General features: G+C 41.4%; 1 protein-coding gene across 1 annotated transcript; it reads right to left on the bottom strand.

The window, feature by feature from the left end:
* Positions 1-9,317: 9,317 nt before the first annotated feature.
* Positions 9,318-11,082, bottom strand: LOC129629945 (S-adenosylmethionine decarboxylase proenzyme-like). The gene has a single exon (XM_055550182.1). It carries the CDS (start codon positions 10,747-10,749, stop codon positions 9,745-9,747), a length of 1,005 nt encoding a protein of 334 aa, XP_055406157.1. The 5' UTR covers positions 10,750-11,082; the 3' UTR covers positions 9,318-9,744.
* Between the last annotated feature and the right edge of the window lie 11,251 nt (positions 11,083-22,333).

The following is a 22,333-nucleotide window of genomic DNA, read 5'->3' as shown; positions in this document are numbered from 1 at the left end:
GGCAGCCATACACTAGTTACTTTCTTGCTCTTGTAAACCTATATGCTTATTTATCTTTCACATCAGCTTCAGAGTACCTAAAGTCTCTGATGTAAGGTTCACAGTAGAAGAGAACTAGAATGAGAGCTAGGCCAAGTCAAAAACTTGAGCCACAGAAATACTGACCCAGTACTGTGGTTAATTAGTTAATATGATTCCCTTCACATTCTTTTCTTCAGTGACTGTTTATTGAAAGCCAACTTGCCAGTTCTTCTAAATACTGAGAACATTAAGATGATAGACCAATGGCCCCTGGTGTTTAGGAGCCATAGTGTAGATATTAAGGGAGGCTGACCTAAGAAGGATAATCAGAAACATGGTGTTCAGTGCCACAGTTGAGCTATAAATGAAATGTCTTGAGAACCCAGAAGAGGGAGAAAGACTAACTTCAGAGAGTCAAAGAGGAGGAAACACTGGAGTGGGGGTTTAAGGATAAGAAGTCATTTGCTACAGCTTCCCTGGTAGCTCAGTCAGTAAAGTATCTGGCTGCAATACTGGAGACCTCGGTTCGATTCTTGGGTCAGGAAGATCCTCTGGAGAAGGGATAGGCTACCCACTCCAGTATTCTTGGGCTTCTCTGGTGGCTCAGCTGGTAAAGAATCTGCCTGCAATGTGGGAGATCTGGGTTTAATCCCTGAGTTGGGAAGATCCCCTGGAAAAGGGAAAGGCTACCCACTCCAGTATTCTGGCCTGGAGAAGTCCATGGAGTGTATAGTCCATGGGGTCGCAGAGAGTTGGACATGACTGAGTGACTTTCACACACACACACACACACACACACACACATACACACACAGGCATGTGTTCATTTGCCTCAATTATATTTACCTGATTTTAGTTTGATCACATGACCTTATTAATATTAGAAAACAATGTCTAGCCAAATGCAGTCTTAGCATTTGGTCTTTTGATTCTGCAGTTAGTGATAGACCAGAGTGGAATTCCTGGAATGTTCTGAGCTAAAGAATTTGAAAGATGTCATACATAGAGACAAACCACATCCTTAAGGCTTAGCAGATAAATGCTCTGGGACTTTGTTAATAAGGATTATGGGAGACTTTCACTTGGGCCACCCAGTATTTACTTAGTGTGGCAGTAACACCATGTAAAATATATGCCAATCAGATGGGAAACGATGGTCACTTGAAGCGTGAATGGGGAGCTCCAGATCCAGGACGAATGGACAGAAGTTGCTGTTGCTTGGGATGTTGGGAATGATGGGGGCTCAGCACATACACGGGGGATTTCCTTCCAGCAAGAGTAAGGTTATTGGGTCACAGCTTGAAACTGGAGGTCTTGCTGAGCGCTTGCTTCAGAATCACCAGCAGCAAGGGCAGCAGGGTGGCACTCTCTCTGTGTGGCTCTCCTTAGCACTGCAACATATTTCTTTCCATTCTTTAGAAATAAATTCTGATTTACAGCTTTATATTTCTTTAGTGTCTGTTATAAAAGTGACCATTAAATACAGAGTTTTAGTGACTAAAACAGTTGGAGACCACAGCCAGACTGACAGCTTTAGGAGAGCATTTATTTTCAATTTTTTTTTCCCCTCCAGCCTGGCTTTAGCTTTAAATTAGATTGTAATAATCATAACAAAGCTCCTCCCTACCCTTAGTTGAAAGCACATTGCAGACCTGGACTCTTTCTGGGACTTTATTTATGTCAGAATCCCATACTGTTTTAGAACTTTTATCTTCCAGGTTGTACAGCATTTTATGGGTCTCTGTTTTCTATAGCTTTCAGAAACCAGTTCAAAACAATATGAATTTTCTAGGGTGCTAGAAGGAGCTTTAGGAAAAGCAAATCTCCCCCGCCTCCCCAACCCTGCCTCATTGTCTGCATTGATGTGGCTCTCATTGTGTTAATACTGGAATACACAGTAAAGTAGGTTAGTTAAGCTGTTAGTTCTGGAGCCTTATTATCTGGGTATATTTCTCAACCTAGCCGTTTACTCACTGTGTGACCTTAGACCCCTTACTAAACAATTCTGTGTAGCAATTTTCCCAGCTGTGAATACAGAACAATGGTAGTGTCAACCTCAGAGGAAGGTTGGGAGGATTTATCAAGTTAAAGTACTTAGAGCACTTAGAACAGTTCTTTGCAGCAGCAAGTGCTTAAAAAATGTTAGCTGTTGTTATTAGCTCAGAAGCTCATGAAGTTATCTATAATGGATGAATAATATTGAATCGTCTAATAGTCATCAAATAATTTCACTCTGGTTGGTCTGCATGTACATGCTTGTTAATGGTACGGTTAGGAGATTTTAAACTCTAAACACCTATATTCAATTGGCAACTACTTAGAATTATAATTTCCTAGTAGCTTAGAGCATTGAGTTTGTACAAGCTGAGCTCTTCTTGAGAGTATTGGGATTGGAGTCAGACTGTCTAGTCAAATACCAGTTCTATTACTTATGTAGCCTCTTGATGGTTTGGTTCCCTCATCTGTATAATGGAGATAATTTCTCACAAGATTGTTGTAAGGATAATGAATATAAATGTTTGGAACATGTTCCAAATATTCACAACAGTTGTCGAGGGGGAAGAGAGGAGGGATTGATGGCTCGTGGGTCAGGTTTATTTATGACAAGTTCCCTGGTAACAAGTGATCGGAGCTCGGGATTTGCTCAGGGTGGCAGGCATCTGACAGCAAAGGGGAAAACACTAAGTCCTTTAAAACTTCAAGAATGTTGAGAGACATTACAAAACTCAGAAGGGCAAATGGCAGTTTGTTGCTGCCAGTATTATAAGCGTAAGGGTGGACACTTCAGTTCAGATGAATCATTCTGGATGTGTCCTGTCTCGTCCAAGAATTCCACTTGCATAAGATGGGGTGACATCAGCAGAGAAAAGAAAGCAAAGGACCCAGTCTTTCTTCTTACTCCTGGAAATAGTGACAGTGGCAGTGCTGTCTTGGGGTTTATTCACTGTTACAAAGTTCTCAAACTGTAATGGGTGCAAAACTCAAATATGGAACTTGTTTGAAGGCCATCTTTCAGAGTCTCATCCACAGAAGTTCAGTAGACTGTCGGCGTAGCCTGGGAATCAGTTTGTTTTCAGACTCTAGGTGTTTCTGATGCAGGTGGTTAGACTACATTCCGAGAAAGATGCCTCTGGTGAGACTGGGCAGAGTGAATTCCCCTGCAGAAGGTGACTGCCCGCACTTTGGCGTTTTCCCCAGCATGATGGTTTGCTTCTGGAACTCAGAAACAAAAAATCCAGTTTTGCTTTATTTTGAGCCAAAGCACTGTTTAATAACCGATGTTATTTGTTAATTGTTTCTCACAACACTGCACGGATGACAATATTAATTCTATTCGACACAAGAGGAATCAGGGACACAAGGAAGATTTCTTTCAGGGTGCAATGTGGTTTGGTGCAAGCATGAATTATGGGCAAACATTATACGGGTCCTTCAATTTGTCCCCAGCCATCTGGGTATTGCTAAACACATCTGTTCCTTCTCCTGGAGAGGATGTTCCAGTGCTGCCACACGATTTAAATTATGTCAAGAGAGAGGGTTCCATTTGTCCACTTCTCTGGTGCGTAGGGACGACTCCCCGGAGCCTTGGTTCGCCGGGACTGGCGTTTATTCAGTGCCTGGGTACTTAACTCTGAATTTTGATTTGGGCATTTGCCAGGCATGATATTCTGCCAAGGCCTTCCCAGTCTGTTCTCTGCTGTTTTGCTCCTGAAGATTTACAGCTAATGAAGGGATAAAGAAAGGTCACGGCGAGAGGCGGCAGCATGTGGTAGTGACTCATGGTCTGGGCCTGGTGAGGAGCCAGTTTGGGTGGAACGCTCCACTAGCTGCTGCGCTTGTTTTCACGTGGCTCTCTGCCACGGCCCTGCAGGAAGCAGTTTCTCGCCTGTTGCCGGTCAGAGGGAAGGCCTGGTCATTCTCTCCATCCCTGTTGTTATGAACTCAGCTGAAGCCAATGAAGCCTGGTGGCCACTTGACAAAGAATCTTGTGGAGTAGGAGTTCAGGAGACAGTGGGATGGGCCACTCCTGGGAGGGGTCAGGTCTTCAAGATCAGCCACAGATACCTGCCAGGGGCACTTTGGCTGTAGGACTGAAGGGAGTCAGAGATGCTGGGACTGGCAGGCAGGGTTTCTCAACCTTGGCACTACTGGCATTTTGGACCAAATAATTCTTTGTTGTGGGAGGAGAACTGTGCTGCACATGGTAGATGGTTAGCAGCACCCCTGGCTGCTACCCACTAGATGTCAGTGGCACACCCCATGCTTCCCCTTTGCCCCCAATTAATGAAACCAGTAAAGTCTCTGGACATTGCCAAGTGTCCCCTGGAAGCAAAATAACCCCTGATTGAGGACCACTGTGGTCTCATTGAATCCCAGGCATGGGACCAGTGTTAAGAAGATCCACTTTCCATCCTGTTTTCCTCATCCTTTTTCATTATCATCCCTAAAATTTATTGAGCACTCACCATGGGACACATACTCAGTTTTGCATTTGTTATCTCATTTAGTCCACACGACATCCCAGAATGAAGAAATTCTTATTGTTCCCATTTTGTGAAAAAGAAAACTGAAGTTTATAAAAATAACTTGCCCAAGGTCACACAGCTGGTAGTTGGGGCTTAAGCACAGGTTTAGGTCCTCTTCCTCACCCTGTTGCCATATGTAATGGAACCATAATATGTGGGAAATGCTGAGATGCAGGGTAAAAGCTGACATGCAGCATAAAAAGGGGACTGCCGACCGGAGGCAGGACCTCCACTTCAGGACTGGCATTCAGGATTATAAACTGTAAGCTCTGTGGAGATAATTAAGAGCTTAGATAAACTTGACTACTATGTAGTTGATTCAGATAGAGATCCAGCTACTGGAGGCAGGTCAGGGCTTGATCACAGCTGAGCCTCTGCCTGTTCCCAGCTGTTGTCTCCTGTCCGTGTCACTCCATCCCTGAGATGTGACACCTGATGGGATCCCGGTGTGCCTTTTTCATTTCAGATACTGTCCATAGGACCATGATATCCCACCCCAAACCCCAGGCCTTCCTTCTGCTTGAATTACTGCTGCTTCTGTTTAGCTCCAGCTGCCAAGTACTGGGGGCATATCTGCTGAGTAACCGACATATGAGGTTGCCCATCACCTCTGGTGCACTAAAGATTCTATGACATGGCAACTGAAGCTGATGTGACCTCTGGTCTACGTAAAATAGTTGTAGTTTGTGGGAATTGATGACTCTGAATTGAATACCAATAGTCAGAGACAACTTTGGGAAGGTTTGCTGGGCAACAGTTGAGATTTTTAGAGGAGGGTCAGGGCTTCTGGGGGTGTGCTTTCCTCAGTATTAGGGGCACCAGGTGGAGGTGTGGAAGATGTTACTTGAAACCCAAGTGAGGCTCTTCAGTGGGCCTTTTAAGTATATTTTACACTTAGTGGGGCAGAAGAGATTTTGGAATGCACAGTTGTTTTGTAGTCTGCATGACACCTAGAACCAAATAGCCTTTGACGTTATCAGACAGCACTTGCTTCAACTACATGGACTTCTGCCCACATCCAGTTAGCATGTAAACTCATGTGTGATGTGAAAGCTGTGAGTATCTTTGCAGAGGGAGAGTTCCAGCTGACTTGCAGAGGGCTTACCTGAGGCCAGCAGTAGTGTGAGGGGTTCTTTTTATTTTTGGCTGCACTGGGTCTTCGTTGCTTTTTTTCCGCAGGCTTTCTGTAGTTGCAGCGAGCGGGGCCTACTCTTGGTTGGGGTGTGCAGTCTTCTCATTGCAGTGGCTGCTCTTGCTGCGGAGCACAGGCTTTAGGCACGTGGGCTTCAGTAGTTGCATCATGTGGGCTCAGTAGTTGCTGACTCATGGGCTTTAGAGCTCAGGCTCAGTAGTTTTGGCTCACAGACTTAGTTGCTCCGCAGCATGTGGAATCTTCCCAGAACAGGGATCGAACCAGTTTCCCCTGCATGGCAAGATGGATTCTTATCCACTGAGCCACCAGGGAGTCCTGTCTGGGGACTTCTGCTGCCCTTGTGCCTGATGGATACTGATGTCCTGCCAAGCTTCCTCCATGTGTTAAAGTATATCTTGAACAGTCACCACACAGGCTTCAGCATTCCTGCAAGACTGAAATCATCTCTGCGATTGCCCTGTGTTCTAAATTCCCTCTGCCCTTCCCTGGTGGTCGGTCATGCCCTTTCTAGAGGATATTGGGGTTGATACTTGCTGGTTTAGTGAGGTGTCATTTGAGTATAGCAAGGCTGCTCACAGGAAACTTTTTTGCTTTTGCTCACTGTCTTGTTATCTTTACCATATCTTTTAAATATTAGAAAAATAACACAAGTTTATTAAAGACAAGTTAGAAAATGCGAATAAACAACAAAGGAAAAGAAAAATCACCTTTTAATCTTATAACTCAGATATAGCCTCTGTTAACATTTTGGATATGTTCTCATGTTTTTGTTTTGCTTTTTACAAAGGGGGGAATTAGAAGAAATTGCCATAAGACTTGTGGCATATTCTTAGTAGAATATTCAAAATGATGCTTAAATAAAATGTTGATTTCTTGGCAATGGGCCCTGATAATTTTTGACAACATACATGGTTTTAGAAATCTAAATAAGAAATGCCATATATTTTTCTCCTTGCTGATAAAGGGTATATCTACAGGAGATACTGTATGTGCATGTGTGTGTGTGTGTGTGTGTGTGTGCATGTATGTATGTAAATGGAATGTCTGTGGCTCCTGAAAAAGAAATTCTGTTGCTGGATTTGCTGACTCACTGCCAAGCCCTGCTGCAGGCAGGGAACAGATTCTGAGTTATTCAAGCCAAACATTTGGCCCTCATGGTTTATTGGCCACTGTGACAGACTTCTTCTCACACCTCACCTCCTCACGTCTTCCTTGTTGGCACGTGGACATATCTGGCATTTTGTTCATTTTGCCTCCTCATCCCCTCCTATTTCTTTCAGTTCCTCTTTAGCATTTCTCAAATTTATATCAGTACCACCACAGTTCCCTAGTGCACAATGTTAGAAATACCCAGACACTTCCTTCCTGAGGTCACTGCAGGAAATCACCGTCTCTTTCTAGGACCCTGTCTGTGCTCGCTGTGCCTCTGCAGGGCTCCTGATGTAACGGAGGGGAGGAAGACTGACCTTCATTTGTTCCCAGTCACTCATGGAGTGGTTCTCTGTTTCCTTTCCCAGCCCAAAGTAGATCAGGGCATCAAATGAACCCTAAGTGTTGTCACACCCTGAGGTGCACAGCCTTGGTGAGATGAGGGAGAGGAACTGTACAGCTTCATTGGATGATTCCTTGCAACACTGAGTAGAAGATAGTTTTATACTGACTGGTATGACCAGTAATGCTGTCACTGAGAGAATGCATCTTAGGATCATAGTTTTAAAAAGTTAAAAAAAGAAATGTTTAGCTCTAGTTGGCAAAGGAACAAGATACAGGGAATGATACTGTAGCTTGCTTGCCTTAACGGATCACGAGGTATGAAGGAGACTGGAATGACATGGGCTTTATAGGAAAAACTTGTTTTTGCGCTCTGTAGTGTTTTTCCCCCTCCCACAACCAGTTTTTTGGTTTGCTGTTGGATAATTTTGGAAAAGATCCTCAGCTAAAACAAGGCTATCAATAATTGCTTTCTAAGTCCCAATAATTATCATTATAAATTTTCATTCTATATGATAGATCATATAGTCACTCATTTATACCTTACAAAACTTCCATGGGAGGATCAATCACCTCTATTTTACAGATATGGAAACAAAGTATATACTTTAAGAAACCTACCCAAGGTCACATAACTGGTCACCACAGCACCAGCATTCGGGCCAGGAGTCTGACTTCAGAGACTACACTCTGCTCCACCTCCTCTTGCAATAAATCAGGTGGTAAGACTCTGAGTTCCAGACAGAGCCTTACTGTGTTATCTCAGGCGAGTTAGTCACCTCTCTGGGCCTCAGTTTCTTCATTTAGCTAAAATATCCTGTGATGCTATGGATGCGTTTATGCCATTCTCCTCCCCAACCCTTCAATTCTTGGAATGCAGGTAGAGAGAGAAATGCAATTTGCCTCAGAAGAAATCCAGACTTGGTTTTGCATCCTGTGCTTCCTTTGGTCTTGATTCCATTTCACCTGCAGGAGAGAGCTGCTATTCTACAGTGGTGGGAGGGGAGGTCTTTGTTATAAGCAGAGATGATTCCCTTGGGGCAGCTAATCTCATTGGACTAATTCTACTGTTATGAAGAAAGGTTCACTATAACTTTCAGAAGAAAAGATTTGAGAGAGGGCAGTCCACAGAAATGGAAACAATTCTTCAGTTAGGAAGTGCAGTATTCCATGTTTTCAAGAAAATTTTTTACTCCACAGACCCGGGACATATTTAAAAGGAGAGACAATATGGTTCTGAGGATGAAGCAGTGAATTGGCTGAGGGAAGTGCCTTTTTCCTGCTGATTTGCCACATGTTTCCTGTAAGTCATTTGACCATTTTAGGCTTCTATTTCTTTGGTGAGCTTGCTATGGTAAAGCCTGAAGAATCACCTCTACAAATACTGACTTATGATGGTCTCGTTCAACCTCAGGAAGTTAGGTGTCTCAGCATCTCATCTGTCTGTAAGTCTGCCAGGGGTCCTGTTGCCCTGGTCCCTACTAGTTGAGCAGCATTTTCTAACTCCTGTGGTAGTCTGAGTTAATCCCAGCAGTGTGGGGATGGGGGGTGTGCAGAGAGCCTGCTCCAAGTAGGAAAGCTGCTATAGGCTGGATCCCCATGGTTCTTGTCCTGTCTGACGATGGCCTCAACTGAGATTGAGCTCTCTGTGTGACAATGGTGATAGCAAACATGGCAAATGGGAAAAAGCTTTTGACTTTGTAATGAGTCACCATAATCAATAAAATAGCTTACTTTGTGACATGATGTGTGGGGGACTATGCGTACATTTGTAAAACTAGTTCTGTTCTAGCTTTTACACTAAACTTAAGACTGACTTTCTAATTCTTTATCTCCTGGAACAAAATCCATCCCTCTTCTGCTTTTACCATGAATATCATTCCCATTACCTATCATCATGGCCTAGTTTTTAGGGGGAAAAAATTAAGCCTCAATTTCTTCTCTCATTCTTTTTACAGTGTCTTTGTTTTCTTTTTTTTTTTTTTTTTTAGAGGACTCCACTCGTGGAAGAAAAACTTTAATTGCTGTTGAAAAAACATCTGTATGAAGTAGAAATTGGTTTCAATAACGTTAGTAGAGTATGTTCTATAAAGTGGAGGTAACTGGATGTAAAATCCTGGCAGCAATTAATAGAACAGTCCCAGATGGCTAGGCTGAGGCCAACACCTAATGAGGACGAAAGCCTTGTCTGTGGGGAATTTTGGATGACACCTGGAGAAATATTACACTGTGCGTAAACCAAATTGAATTGTTTTCACAAGTGTTGTAAAGTTTCGTATAGTAAAAGGTTTTTTCTACATGCACTTCAATTTCACAGCAAGAGTGGCATAGGATACCTAAACACAGAAGAGAGCATTCATGCAAGATATCTAACTCCTTGATATAATAATGTATACAATTCAAAATGATTACACTATCATTACATCTAGGGCTTTCTGCAACTATGAGGTGGTGGTTATGGAAAGCATGGCCCTTGGTATGAATATCTAAAAAGCAGCCACCACCTTCTTCTATGTGTGTTCTCTTTTTGCGTTTTTTCTTCATGTTTCTTAATCAACTCTGCTGTTGTTGCTGCTTCTTAGCAAAACTGGTAAAAACAAAATTGTAATCATTGAACAAAGCGCTCTGGCAATCAAGACGTTTAAAACCTTCAATCTTCTGGGGCGAGGAAAGCACTGTGCGACATTTAGAACTCTGATTTACAAACAGGGTGGTCACAAATTTTCCTGGCTTGAAGACTTCCACAACTTTCCTGATCAGGTCATCACAGGAGGTCTGACTTAAGTTTGTTTCAAAGCTAACATAAGAAAATTCTGGTTCTGGAGTGATGTGAATAGTCCAATAAGTTCCATCCGATTTCATCCCATTCATTGAATACCCACAAGGATTGAACATTGTGGCATCAATGACAGAACCTGGTATCAGGTCACGAATTCCACTCTCACGAGTGACATCCTTTGCAGTAACACCATCTTTCATGTAGAACTGGTCCATAACTGCTGGGTCAAGCTCACTCATCAGAATTTCCAGGGTTTGATCTGGCTGATTGATTACCCTACTCTCTGGGAAATCCAAAGTATACAAGTACCAACAGTCAGAATTCATGCGTCCCATACAATATGCTGCTCCATTTGGGAAAATTGCATTAAGGAACTCTATTTCTTCCTGGAAATTCCGGTGTGGGTACCCTTGGTGAGAAGGCTTCATGAAATTCTTACGAGAATAAAAGAAGCTTTGAATTGAGTCAAACCCACTGTAATCCCTAGCAAGTTTCAACAGGGGAACCAGTGCTTTCAGCAAGAGGGTGGTACCACATGTCTTCAAAATGAAACGTCTCTTGGAGACCAACATGCTACTCTCACTGAGTACATAAGCTTCCTGCTTGTCAGTTTTTGTCACACTTATGATTGAACATTGCACATCCTTCAAAAGTATGTCCCACTCGGATCTTGGGATGGTGCGAAGATCCCCAGATCCTTGGTTTGCGTCGGGTTGCTGCCTGGAGAACCAAACCTCCAGCAGTTTCTCGGTCCCTTCGAAAAAATGTGCAGCTTCCATCACCGTGAGACTAGCGAACAACCAACAACCACAGAAAATCAACTAAATTAAATCTCTTCTCCCGCCGCCGCCGCCGCCGCTGCGGATTGTTCCAGCTGTGTTACTAAAGTTCAGGTTCCTTTTTTTTTTTGGTATAATTTTATATTAACTTTTTTTTAAAAAAAGGATTAATAAAATTTTCCCGGCTTTGTGTGTGTGGGTGAGCGAAAGTTGAACGTGAGTCTGTTGGAAATAGAGGCAGATACAGCTCAGTCTCTTGTAGTCCGCTGTTTCCCCGTTAGAGAGAGTAGAGCGAGCGCTAGCTAATGTCGCCGGCCATACTGTGGGAGCCTGTTTTCTAACTTTTGTTCCGTGCACTGCAAGACTCACTCTTGTCTCTGCTTCTGACCTTTATAAGAATGTCTCAAGACTCAACTTCCATTAGGTGAGATTATCATTCCGTAAATGTCTAGGCAATGTGCCTAGGAGGAGAGTAGATCTTTGCCCTGACATTGGAGAAGCTGAGCACAGATACTGTGCTGAGGTGGGGTGGCAGGGGATTATGCCAGAAGGGAAGATTGGCGTCAGACTGAGATAAGTCCCCTATGTCACACTGAAGGGGGTAGATTTTAAGCTATAAACAGCAAGACGTTCACAGAAGGTTTAAACAGATCACACGCACATGCACACACACACACACATCCCACACCACATGGACTCAAGACTTGTTTGATTAGGTTTATAGTTCAATACAAACATTTGATAAGCACCAATTTTGCATCAGGCTCTGTAACAGGTGCTTGGGGTACAAAGATGCAGAAAGCATCATTCTTGCTTTCAGGAAGGAGTCAGAACTATATCATGACATAACAGTATAAGAGAAGTTCAGATTAAGTGCTTAGTCATTTATGATGAGGAGGACAATTTTTAAGATTTAAATAAAAATACCTGTGATATTGGTGTGGGAAGAGTAGAAATCAGCAAAGTATTAACTGTAAATTTCCATGCAGCGTTGGTTGTCTTCATTATCATGATGTCTCCTACCAGTTTTAGTCCTTTTGATTTGTGAAACCTGGTATTTCACACTTTAGGAAATCCTACCCAGTAGATTTCTTTCTAGGATTCAGTAGGTAACATCTATTTGAACAGAAAAAAAACAAAATGAGAATACCAAGGGAAGAAATCATTTGGTGCCTGGCCAGATTTGCTTTGTATACCATGAGCCCTTGCCTGTTTCCAAATGTTCTGGGTAGATTGTTTGGAGATTGTCCAGCTGAGACTTCTTATGAATAAAAAATGTTGCTATAATTAACGTCTTGCAGACCCAAGTTACCTTTTCCCAATAATTCACTTGTTATTTATGCTTAGAGACATATATAATATCAAATTACCTAAGTGGAGAGGAGGAGGGTGAGAAAGAAAACCAAGCTCTGTTGTAAGGATCAGTTGTCAGAATACTGCTGACTTCATAAACCACTTGGGTTTTTTTTTCCCAGGCAACACTTGATGTATTTATAGCCTTGAAATTTGGTTACCTATCACTTAGCTTATATGTGAGTTACCCATGAAATATATGCACAGAGACCAGATGTACTAATTGCAAAGGTAGAGCACAGGTGGGAGAGTCCTGTTAAGGCCCCTGTTTTAACAACAGTGGCAAATTGTGGGGAAAAGATCATTTATCATTAAATGACATTTAGACTCAATGGCAGAGCTTTTGAGTCTGGATTTAGAGAGCTATTCGGCTTTGCTCCTGTCAAGCTGGGCTCCCTGTCTTCAAGTCACAGGTTTCTAGTTTGATGTGCTATGCTTGCTTCATTCATGGAGTGAGAACCGCAGGGAGAGGATAGTGGTGGAGAGGATGGTAAGGGAGCAAAGTCACTTGTGGTAACTTAATTTGGCTTCAGAAATGACATTCTGACATAGCTGTTAAGAATTGCTTTGCATTTATTTATATTTAAACTTCCAGATTATTCTTTTCCTGGAATGATTTTCCATTCCAGACTCTTACCTGGTGAAATCTGATCCATCTCTCAAAATCCATCTCAAAAGTGACTTCCTTCATGGAAACACAGGTCTTACATTTTCTTTCAAGCATGTACTAGCATATTACATTCAAGCTGAAGGTATTATATTTAGGAGGAAGAAAACTTCAAGTTAAAAGTGAACACATTGTCTGGTATTTAACAAAGGTATATTTAAGGTTATTTCATTATCTCTAAAGCTTTCTTCTGTGACTTGTGAAACTGTGGTTTCTACCTAGCCTTACGAGGAATAAATTAGTTACATTCAGGACAGATGGCATATTTTCCTCTCCTGTGCTTGTCCTTATACAGAAAAAAAAAAAAAGAACCAGATGTTGGGGAATTTTCTTAAATGAAGTTATGTATTCAGGAGCCATCCAGACCTGGAAAATCATTCACTCTGCTCTGAATTTGGATGCAGTGTTTTATCTCTCGACTTGACTGAGTGGTTCATTTCAGTTGTGGAGACCTACCTTCAAAATGTTTTGGCAGCAGAGAAACTGAAAGCCAGATAAATTATTAAATTACAAACAGTGAGCCCCAGTTATTAAAATCAAACCTAACACAAACTAATGTTTTCATGCTGTTTAATAGATTCGCTCCTTTTGAAGGTTGAATGACAGCTAAATGTACCTAACAGCTACAGAGGGAAAACTCCCCCTTGGCGTTTGAGACTTTTGTGGAGCTAGAGTCATATCTGGGCACAGGGAGGGTGAAATCCCTGCAGCCAGTGCTGATCACGGTTGCTGGCAGGTCTTGGTAACCATGCTTCGGAAGCTGCAGGCAATCACTGGGAGGGATGTGGAATTACATGTGTGTGTTCGTTGCTCAGTTATGTCTGATTCTTTATGACCCCTTGGGCTGTAGCCCACCAGGCTCCTCTGTTTAAGGAATTCTCCAGACAAGAATGCTTCAGTTGGTTGCCATTCCCTTCTCCAGGGGGATCTTCCTGATCCAGGGATTGAACTCTTGTCTCCCCCATTGCAGGCAGATTTTTACTGTCTGAGCCACCAGGGAAGCCTGTGGAATTACGAAATGCCCAACTCTAGGGCTTTTCAATTGGAAAGATTCAGCCACATTCAGTCAGACAAAACAACCATTGTACTCTCCTCCGCCTTAATTCCTTCATTGTATACACAAAGACTTCATTTAAGAATGGCTGAAACTTGAGCTGTCATTCATTCATTTATTCATTCAGGAGAAAGTTATTGAATGCATATTATATTCTGCGTACTGTGTGAAGTGTAAAGAAATAAATAGGATCTTTTCCTACCAACCTCCTATCCTGTCCAGGCTGGTGTGGGATGAATTGTTCTTGGTGAGTTTATAGGAGGTCCTGGAGATTAGCAGCTTTTTCTAAGTTGCTCATGTATCATTTTAAAAACAATTTAAAAATATAAGTAAACCACTAACATGGTTTAAACTAAAAAAAATAAAAGTGTGAAAGAGTTACTATTGTGAAATTGCACCATCACACTCCTAACTTTTCAGAAACCGACACCTTTAACTATTTCTGCTTTTAGTTTGTTTGATGTTTCATATCTCTAAAAGCACACTTACTATATGTTTATTTATTTTTGGCAGCATTGCATGCTTGCGGGATCTTATTTCCCAAACCAGGGATCAGACCTTCATCCTCAGCAGTGAAAGTGCAATATCCCAACCATTGGACCACTGTGGAATTTCCCCTGCATGTTTGTTTATTCATCGGCTATAGATATTTTATAATGATACCCTAGCAAAATTACTGCTGAGAGAAGTTAGAGGGTAAAGGAAGTGTTTTTAAAAAACGCAGGAAGGTATGGATAGCCTCATCTTAGAAAGTAAATGGTCAAAAAAAAAAAAAAAAGAAAGTAAATGGTCAAGAAATTAAGTCGATTGTTGACTGACCAAGAAAAAGATTTAAGTACATTATTTTGAGTTACAAAAGTAACCTTTACAAGAACTAAAAATAGTAATATAATAACATTACAAAAATAAAGATGAATGAACCAGAGTCTCACCTACCCTTTTATCAGGAATCAGCCTAAATTTACACTTATAATGTCAATCCTAAAGAAGACTTTCTGCTCTTGAAGGACTGGGGTTTTTCGTTGATTTGTTTATGCAGGAAGAGAGATGGCTCTTTTATGCAGACTTTCTTTACACCTCACCTTTTGCGCCTCCAAGTGGGTTTGCCCCTCTTAGAGGAGTTTGAGTTTTCATTTCACCTTAACTTGGAGCAAGTAAATCACTCCATAACCTTGTGCTTCTTCTCATTGTAGTTTCCTCCTCAAGGATTTTGCATCCCTGGGCTGGAATGGAATCAGGCAGAGCCACAAGGTTTGTCTTTGATAAGCTTGAATCTTTTCCACAGAGGAAAATATCTGCTTTGATGCTCATTTTTGGGGGGCCTGAATCAATGTGTTTGGGATTATGGCTGGATTTTGGGTTGCAGAAACAAGACTTGACCTGTTTTATTCAAAATTATAATGAATATTTTTAGATCATATCTGATGAAGAAAACATTCAAAATATGCATACTCATGTAGAAATTACTTCAGACCAAATGTTAATTGATGGATCCATTCATTCCATACAGCTAATCTTTATTGAATGCTTAATACTAGGAACTGATAATAAGAAAGAATAAGATACTTTCTCCAAGAGGAAGCCATAGCAGCTGTGGAGACAGTGAATTACGTATACAGAGAATGATTAGTACTATACCTGTTTGGTTTGCATTAGAGAACTTCAGCATAGCTCTGTAGCCAAAGATTTTTATATCCAACGCTACCTGCCTGCTAAGTTGCTTCAGTCGTGTCCAACTCTTTAAGACCCTGTGGACTGTATCCTCTGTCCATGGAGTTCTCCTGGCAAGAGTACTAGAGTGGGTTGCCATTCCTTTCTCCAGGGGATCGTCCCAATCCAGGGACTGAACCCGAGTCACCTGCATTTGCAGGCAGATTCTTTACCGTTTGAGCCACCAGGAAAGCTCTTTATTTCCAATATTTCCCTATAAACAGGAGTTTAAAAAAAAATGACCAATGTGATATGTTTGCAAAGTGTAGGTTTGTTCATTTAGGTAGACTAGACCATTTCACAGCATGTGATTGTTTTGATCTATCACTATGTGTCCTACATCCCAAAAGAGACTAAAATGGATTGGCTTGTGTTTCCCACACTGGCAGCTTAGAGGTACTACTGATACTGTACATTGTTGGTTTGAAATGTCAAAGAGACATTTTTCAGTTTAGAATTTAACCAATAATTCTTTATTTTTGTTATAAGTGAAAGTAAAAGTTGCTCAGTTGTGTCTGACTCTTTGCGACCCCATGGACTATACACAGTCTATGGAATTCTCAGGCCAGAGTACTGGAGTGGGTAGCCGTTCCCTTCTCCAGGAAATCTTCCCAACCCAGGGATCAAACCCAGGTCTCCCGCATTGCAGGTAGATTCTTTACCAGCTGAGCCACTAGGGAATCCCAAGAGCTAAATATATACTACATTGTACACTTTTAGATCTTCCCTCCTTTCTGAAAACAAAACCAAACCCTGCTTTTTATTAATTAGCATGATAATCTTTCCAAAGGTGACTAGGAAATTGTTTTAGGTTAGTTCTTATTTAGTGTAGTTTCCTGAATGAATATCTATTTTGCAGTGTGAGATCTACCTGTTTCTTATTAGAAGCCCAAGTGAGAATTCAAAGTGTGTGTGTATATGTGTTAGTGTGTGTGCATGTGTGTCTATGTGTGGTGGTGATGGTGATGGTGGAGACATTACTTTGAAATACATCAGTATAACTCCTTATTCTTAATCATTATTATTCATTTGGTTCCTCTTACAATATGAATAGGAGAACAACATTTACAGATCACTTAAAACATTTTACTAGAAGAAAGGGTACAAATTAGCCTACTTGAATCACTAGCTTTGCAGAGGAGAATGAGCAGAAGATATATTTAATCTTTCATCAAAGACTTTATTTGAAATTACTAACATACAGTTTCACTCAGAACACTGTGAAATGAGTTATTAGAATATTTAAACATGATCATCATTGTTTTTATTAGCAGCATTATTCCTTACTCCTTTTGTTAGAAATACATCCTGCAGTGTGTGCAGATCTGTTTAATTGCAATGCTTTTATATTTTTCCTCAAATGTATTTGACTTATTTTATAAATACTTCAAGTATGTAATTGCTATTTTGCTTTAACAAAAATCACAGATGTATTTAGATAATCTAAGGACTTAGAATCCATTTGCTCCCATGTCAGGTTTATAGGAGAGGTAAGTATGATTTGTTGACTTTATGACTTTATGGACTTTATGGACTAAAGGAAAGTCTCTCACTCCCATAACCCCCTGCTGTACATTTTCAGAGTGAACACCTAAGGAATGTAGTGAAAGCTGTGATATCAGATAGACTTGGACTCCAAGCTCAGTTCTTTTACTGAATAATTGGGTGACCTTGATCAAATCCTTTATCTTATTTTAGGCCCTAGAATGTTTTGCAGAAATTATTGAATATAATAATATCAAACCTGCCAGATTAATATGAAGATAAATAGATAATATTAGGCACCTAACAGAGAGCCAGGCAAATAGTAAGTATTCAACACATGAGATTTCTTTTCCTGTTGGCTTGTTTTAATTGATAGAAGAGGCTTGCTAAGGAGAGTCTCGAGGTACTGATCCCAATCAGCAGAGATTCATCTGCTTTCTAAAAAATTACTGGGACTAAGAACCCTTGATTTAACCTGGAACCATCTCTTCTCTTCTGTACTCTCTGTAAAGAAGTGTATCTTTATCCTCATCCACCCTCATCTTTGTGGTTCACCAATTGTCACAATAGCAAATGTGAAGATGTAGCAGTTGTCTGGAATGGAGAAAAGTGGAGTAGATGTAGAATCCAGGGCTTGGCTAAGGGTGCAGGGAAGTTTGGATGAGGTGGACTGTCTGGGAATCCAGAAAAGCAGATGCCTTTGCAAGGCTGTTCAAGTTGGGGATAGTGGGGACGGGGCAGGGAGGCAGGCAAAGGTATGGTCCTTCTTATTTGGGCAGAGGCAGCTATGTGCATCTTCAGAGAATCCATCCCACAGCCAGTGAATGCTATTTGCTCCTGCAAAGTATCTGGGAAATTATCCATGTTTTCGTCACTTCACTTTGTAGCTCCGTGCCTGAACAGTGCTCACTGACACACTTTGAAGTTGTTAGGTGAGTGTATGTTCCTCGGTTATGTCTCGTCACAACAAAGATTTGGAGTGACGGACTTTAAAGGCCTCAGCGTGTCTCAGCTCCTGGGTCTTGGACAGACCGTGTTATAGCTCTCAGGTCTCGAACAGACCGTGATATAGCTCTTAGACAAATCAGTGTTATAGCTCCATATTACAGCTCTATTTTATTTAGAAAACAGCAGGAAAATCCATCCTCGAGGCGTGAGGGCATGTTGACCCAAAGACGCGAAGAGAAGAGCGCCTCAGCACGCGGAGGAGAGAGAGAGAGAGAGAGAGAGACCCCTGGCCCTTTGGCTCCTCTTTTTATAAGTCTTTTCCTCTCCCTGGGCCTGCCCTATGTAAATTGGGCTTTCCAGGAGTATTGTTTGTTCTACCTGAGGTCCTCACTCCTGTCCTTGGACATTCCTTTGTTCTGTTTTCGCGGGCTTTTCCCTTCCTTATCTTTTAGCCACCGCCATTCTGGACTCCTGTTTCCTATTCTAACTACTTAACAAAGTGAAACTGGTTACTTCAATTAATGGTATAGTCTAGTGACTTCCCTTCCAGATACATCTTCTTCAGGCTTTGTGCTGGAGAAGATAAGCTGTAGGCATGAGCTCATGTGGTTTTTGTGTGCTGCTGTCCTGCTGTGGCCAAAGAGGTAGCTTTGTCTTAAATGCAGTGCCTTGAAAATGTGGGATGTTCAGTGCTTTCTCTGGTATTGTTGCCCAGAGAATGAGTAGGTTGACTCTATTTGTTGTTATTTGTCCCCTATACTACTTCCCTGGGCCAATTTGCAACCCACTCTAGAGGTGTGCTGGAAATTGAAGTGGCAAGGCCAAATCTCCATTGACCATTGGTCATTCTGAGGATTGGAGAAACCAAAATCTGCCCTGGGGGTTTCTACCTACTCTGGACTGAGTTGAAAGGATCACCAGGCCTTCCTGGGAGTGGAAACCTTTTTTGCACCTCTCACAGTGCCCTGGGCAATGTTGTAACCACAAAATAATTGCTCAGTAAATAGTTTCTGGATGAATAAAAGTGTCTTTGAGACAGGCTCTTTTCATATTTGCCTCTTACACTTGTCTGCTGTGCTTATCATTGTCATCATTGCCAATATCATCATTATAGTTGTAATCAGTAAGAAACATCTATCAAGTACTGATAAAAAGGGTGTGGTAAAAAGGAAAATCTAACTAAATACAATCTAAGTGGAATTTTCAGGGAGCAGGGTTGTTATTTTTCAGTAATTAAGTCATGTCCAACTCTTTGCAACCCCATGGACTGCAGCACACCAGGCACCTCTGTCTCCACTAGCTCAAGGAGTTTGCTCAAATTCATGTTCATTAAGTCAGTGATGCTATCTAACCATCTCATCCTCTGCCACTGCCTTCTCCTTTCACATTCAATCTTTCCCAGCATCAGGATCTTTTCCAATCAGTCAACTCTTTGTATCAGGTGGCCCAAGTATTGGAGTTTCACAGTTAGTCCTTCCAATGAATATTCAGGGTTGATTTCCTTTAGGATTGACTGGTTTGATCTTCTTGCTGTCCAAGGGACTCAAGAGTCTTCTCCAGCACTACAGTTTGAAAGCATTGGTTCTTTGACACTCCGCCTTCTTTTGGTCCAACTCTCACATCCATACATGACTACTGAAAAGAGCATAGCTTTGACTATATGGACCTTTGTTGACAAAGTGCTGTTTCTGCTTTTTAATATACTGTCTAGGTTGTCATAACTTTCCTTTCAAGGAGCACACATGTGTATGTATTAAGTCACTTCAGTCACGTCTGACTCTTTGTGACCCTATGGATCATAGCCCACCAGGCTCCTCTGTCCATGGGATTCTCCAGGCAAGAATACTGGAGTGAGTCACCATGCCTTCCTTCAGGGAATCTTCCCAATGCAGGGATGGAATCAGCATCTCTTATGTCTTCTGTATTGACCTTCAGGTTCTTTACCACTAGTGCCACCTGGGAAGCCCCTCCAAGGAGCAAGTGTCTTTTAATTCCATGGCTGCAGTCACCACCTGCAGCGATTTTGGAGCCCAAGAAAAGAAAATCTGTCACTGCTTCCACTTTTTCCCCTTCTCTTTGCCATGAAGTGATGGGACTGGATGCCTTGATCTTAGTTTTTTGAATATTGAGTTTCAAGCCAGTTTTTTTCACCCTCCTCTTTCATCTTCACCCGGAGGCTCTTTAGTTCCTTTTCACTTTCTGCCATTTGAGTGGTATCGTCTGTGTATCTGAAGTTGTTATTTCTCTTGGAAATCTTGATTCCAGCTTGTGATTCTTACAGCCCAGCATTTAAGTTAAATAAGCAGAGTGACAATATACAGCTTTGTCATACTTCTTTCCCAATTTTGAGCCAGTCAGTTATTCCATGTCTAGTTCTAACTGTTGCCTCTTGACATGCATACATATTTCTCAGGAGACAGGTAAGGTGGTCTGGTATTCCCATGTCTTTAAGAATTTTCCATTTTGTTGTGATCCACGCAGTCAAAGGCTTTAGCATAAAATTGAAGCAAAAATAGATGTTTCTCTGGGACTCCCTTGCTTTCCCCATGATCCAGTGAATGTTGGCGATTTGATCTTTGGTTTCTCTGCCTTCTCTAAATCTAGCTTGTACATCTGGAAGTTCTTGGTTCATTCACTGCTGAAGCCCAGCTTGAAGGATTTTGAACATAACCTTGCTAGCATGTGAAATGAGCACAATTGTATGATAGTCTGAACATTGTTTGGTATTGTCCTTCTTTGGGATTGGAATGAAACCTGGCCTTTTTTAGTCCTTTGGCCACTGCTGAGTTTTCCAAGTTTGCTGACATCTTGAGTACAGCACTTTAATAGCATCATCGTTTAGGATCTGAAACAGCTCAGTTGGGATTCTATCATCTCTGCTAGCTTTGTTTGTAGTAATGCTTCCTAAGGCCCACTTGACTTCTCATTCCAGGATGTCTGGCTCTTGATGAGTGATCATACCGATGTGGGTATCCATGTCATTAAGACTTTTTATTTATTTATTTTTTAATAGTTCCTCTGTGTATTCTTACCACCTCTTCTTAATGTCTTCTGCTTCTGTTAAGTCCTTACCATTTCTGTCCTTTATCGTGCCCATCCTTGCATGATATCTCCAGTTTTCTTGAAGAAATCTCTAGTCTTTCCCATTCTGGTGTTTTCCTCTATTTCTTTGCATTGTTATTTAAGAAGACTTTCTTATCTCTCCTTGCTATTCTCTGGAACTTTGCATTCAGTTGGGTTTATCTTTCCCTTTCTCCCTTGCATTTTGCTTCTCTTCTTTCCTCAGCTATTTGTAGAGTCTCCTTGGACAAATACTTTGCCTTCTTGCATTTCTTTTTCTTTGGGATGGTTTTGGTCACTGCCTCCTGTACAGTGTTACAAACTTCCATCCATAGTTCTTCAGGCTCTCTGTCTACCATATGTAATCACTTGAATCTATTTGTCACATCCACTGTATAATCATAAGGGATTTGATTTAGGTCATTCCTGAATGGTTAGTGGTTTTCCCTATTTTCTTCAATTTAAGCCTGAATTTTGTGATAAGGAGTTCATGATCTGAGCCACAATTAGCCCCAGGTCTTGTTTTTGCTGACTGTATAGAGCTTCTCTGTCTTTGGCTGCAAAGAATATAATCTGTCTGATTTTGATATTGGCCATTTGGTGATGTCCATGTGTAGAGTCATCTCTTGTGTTGTTGGAAAAGGGTGTTTGCTATGGTCAGTGTGTTCTTTTGACAAAATTCTATTGGCCTTTGTCCTGCTTCATTTTGTACTCCAAGGCCAAACTTTCCTGTTATTCTGGGTGTCTCTTGACTTCCTATTTTTAGATCCCAATCTCCTATGATGAAAACTAGATATTTTTGATATTAGTTTTTTTGTATTCTTTCTTTTTTTTTTTTTTTTTTGGTATTATTTCTTAGTGTTGTAGGTCTTCATAGAACCAGTCAGCCTTGAGTCTTAACTGACTTTTCATTCCTAGAGCCTAGCACAGTTGAGGCACTGCAGGTTGTTGAATGGTACCTGCAGGCGTGAATGTGCAATAAGAACAGATTGGTGAAAAGGCTATGAGAGTTGAAGAATAGGCTTTTCCAATCCTATTTTTCTTTCTTTGTATCAAACCACTTCCCTAGCACCTCCCACTGCACACCTGAACGAACTCTGTTTTTGTTTAGTTTGGTAAAGGAGTGCATATTGCCTCTCAGTGCTTGGATCTATTAAGGTGAGCTCAGAATGTGGTGCTGCTGTAACATTAGGATCTTGGCTGCCTTGAAATTTGCAGAGAGAAGAATTCTTTCAAATACTAGGAATAGATAAATACCCTGCTCCTGTTATTTCTCTGTGTCCAGGACACCCACTAAAGTCAAGAGG

The sequence above is a fragment of the Bubalus kerabau genome, chromosome 16 (genome assembly GCF_029407905.1).
Source record: "Bubalus kerabau isolate K-KA32 ecotype Philippines breed swamp buffalo chromosome 16, PCC_UOA_SB_1v2, whole genome shotgun sequence".
Lineage (NCBI taxonomy): Eukaryota > Metazoa > Chordata > Mammalia > Artiodactyla > Bovidae > Bubalus > Bubalus kerabau.
Note: the sequence above shows the minus strand (reverse complement) of the source record. Positions and strands in the feature narration are given on the sequence as shown.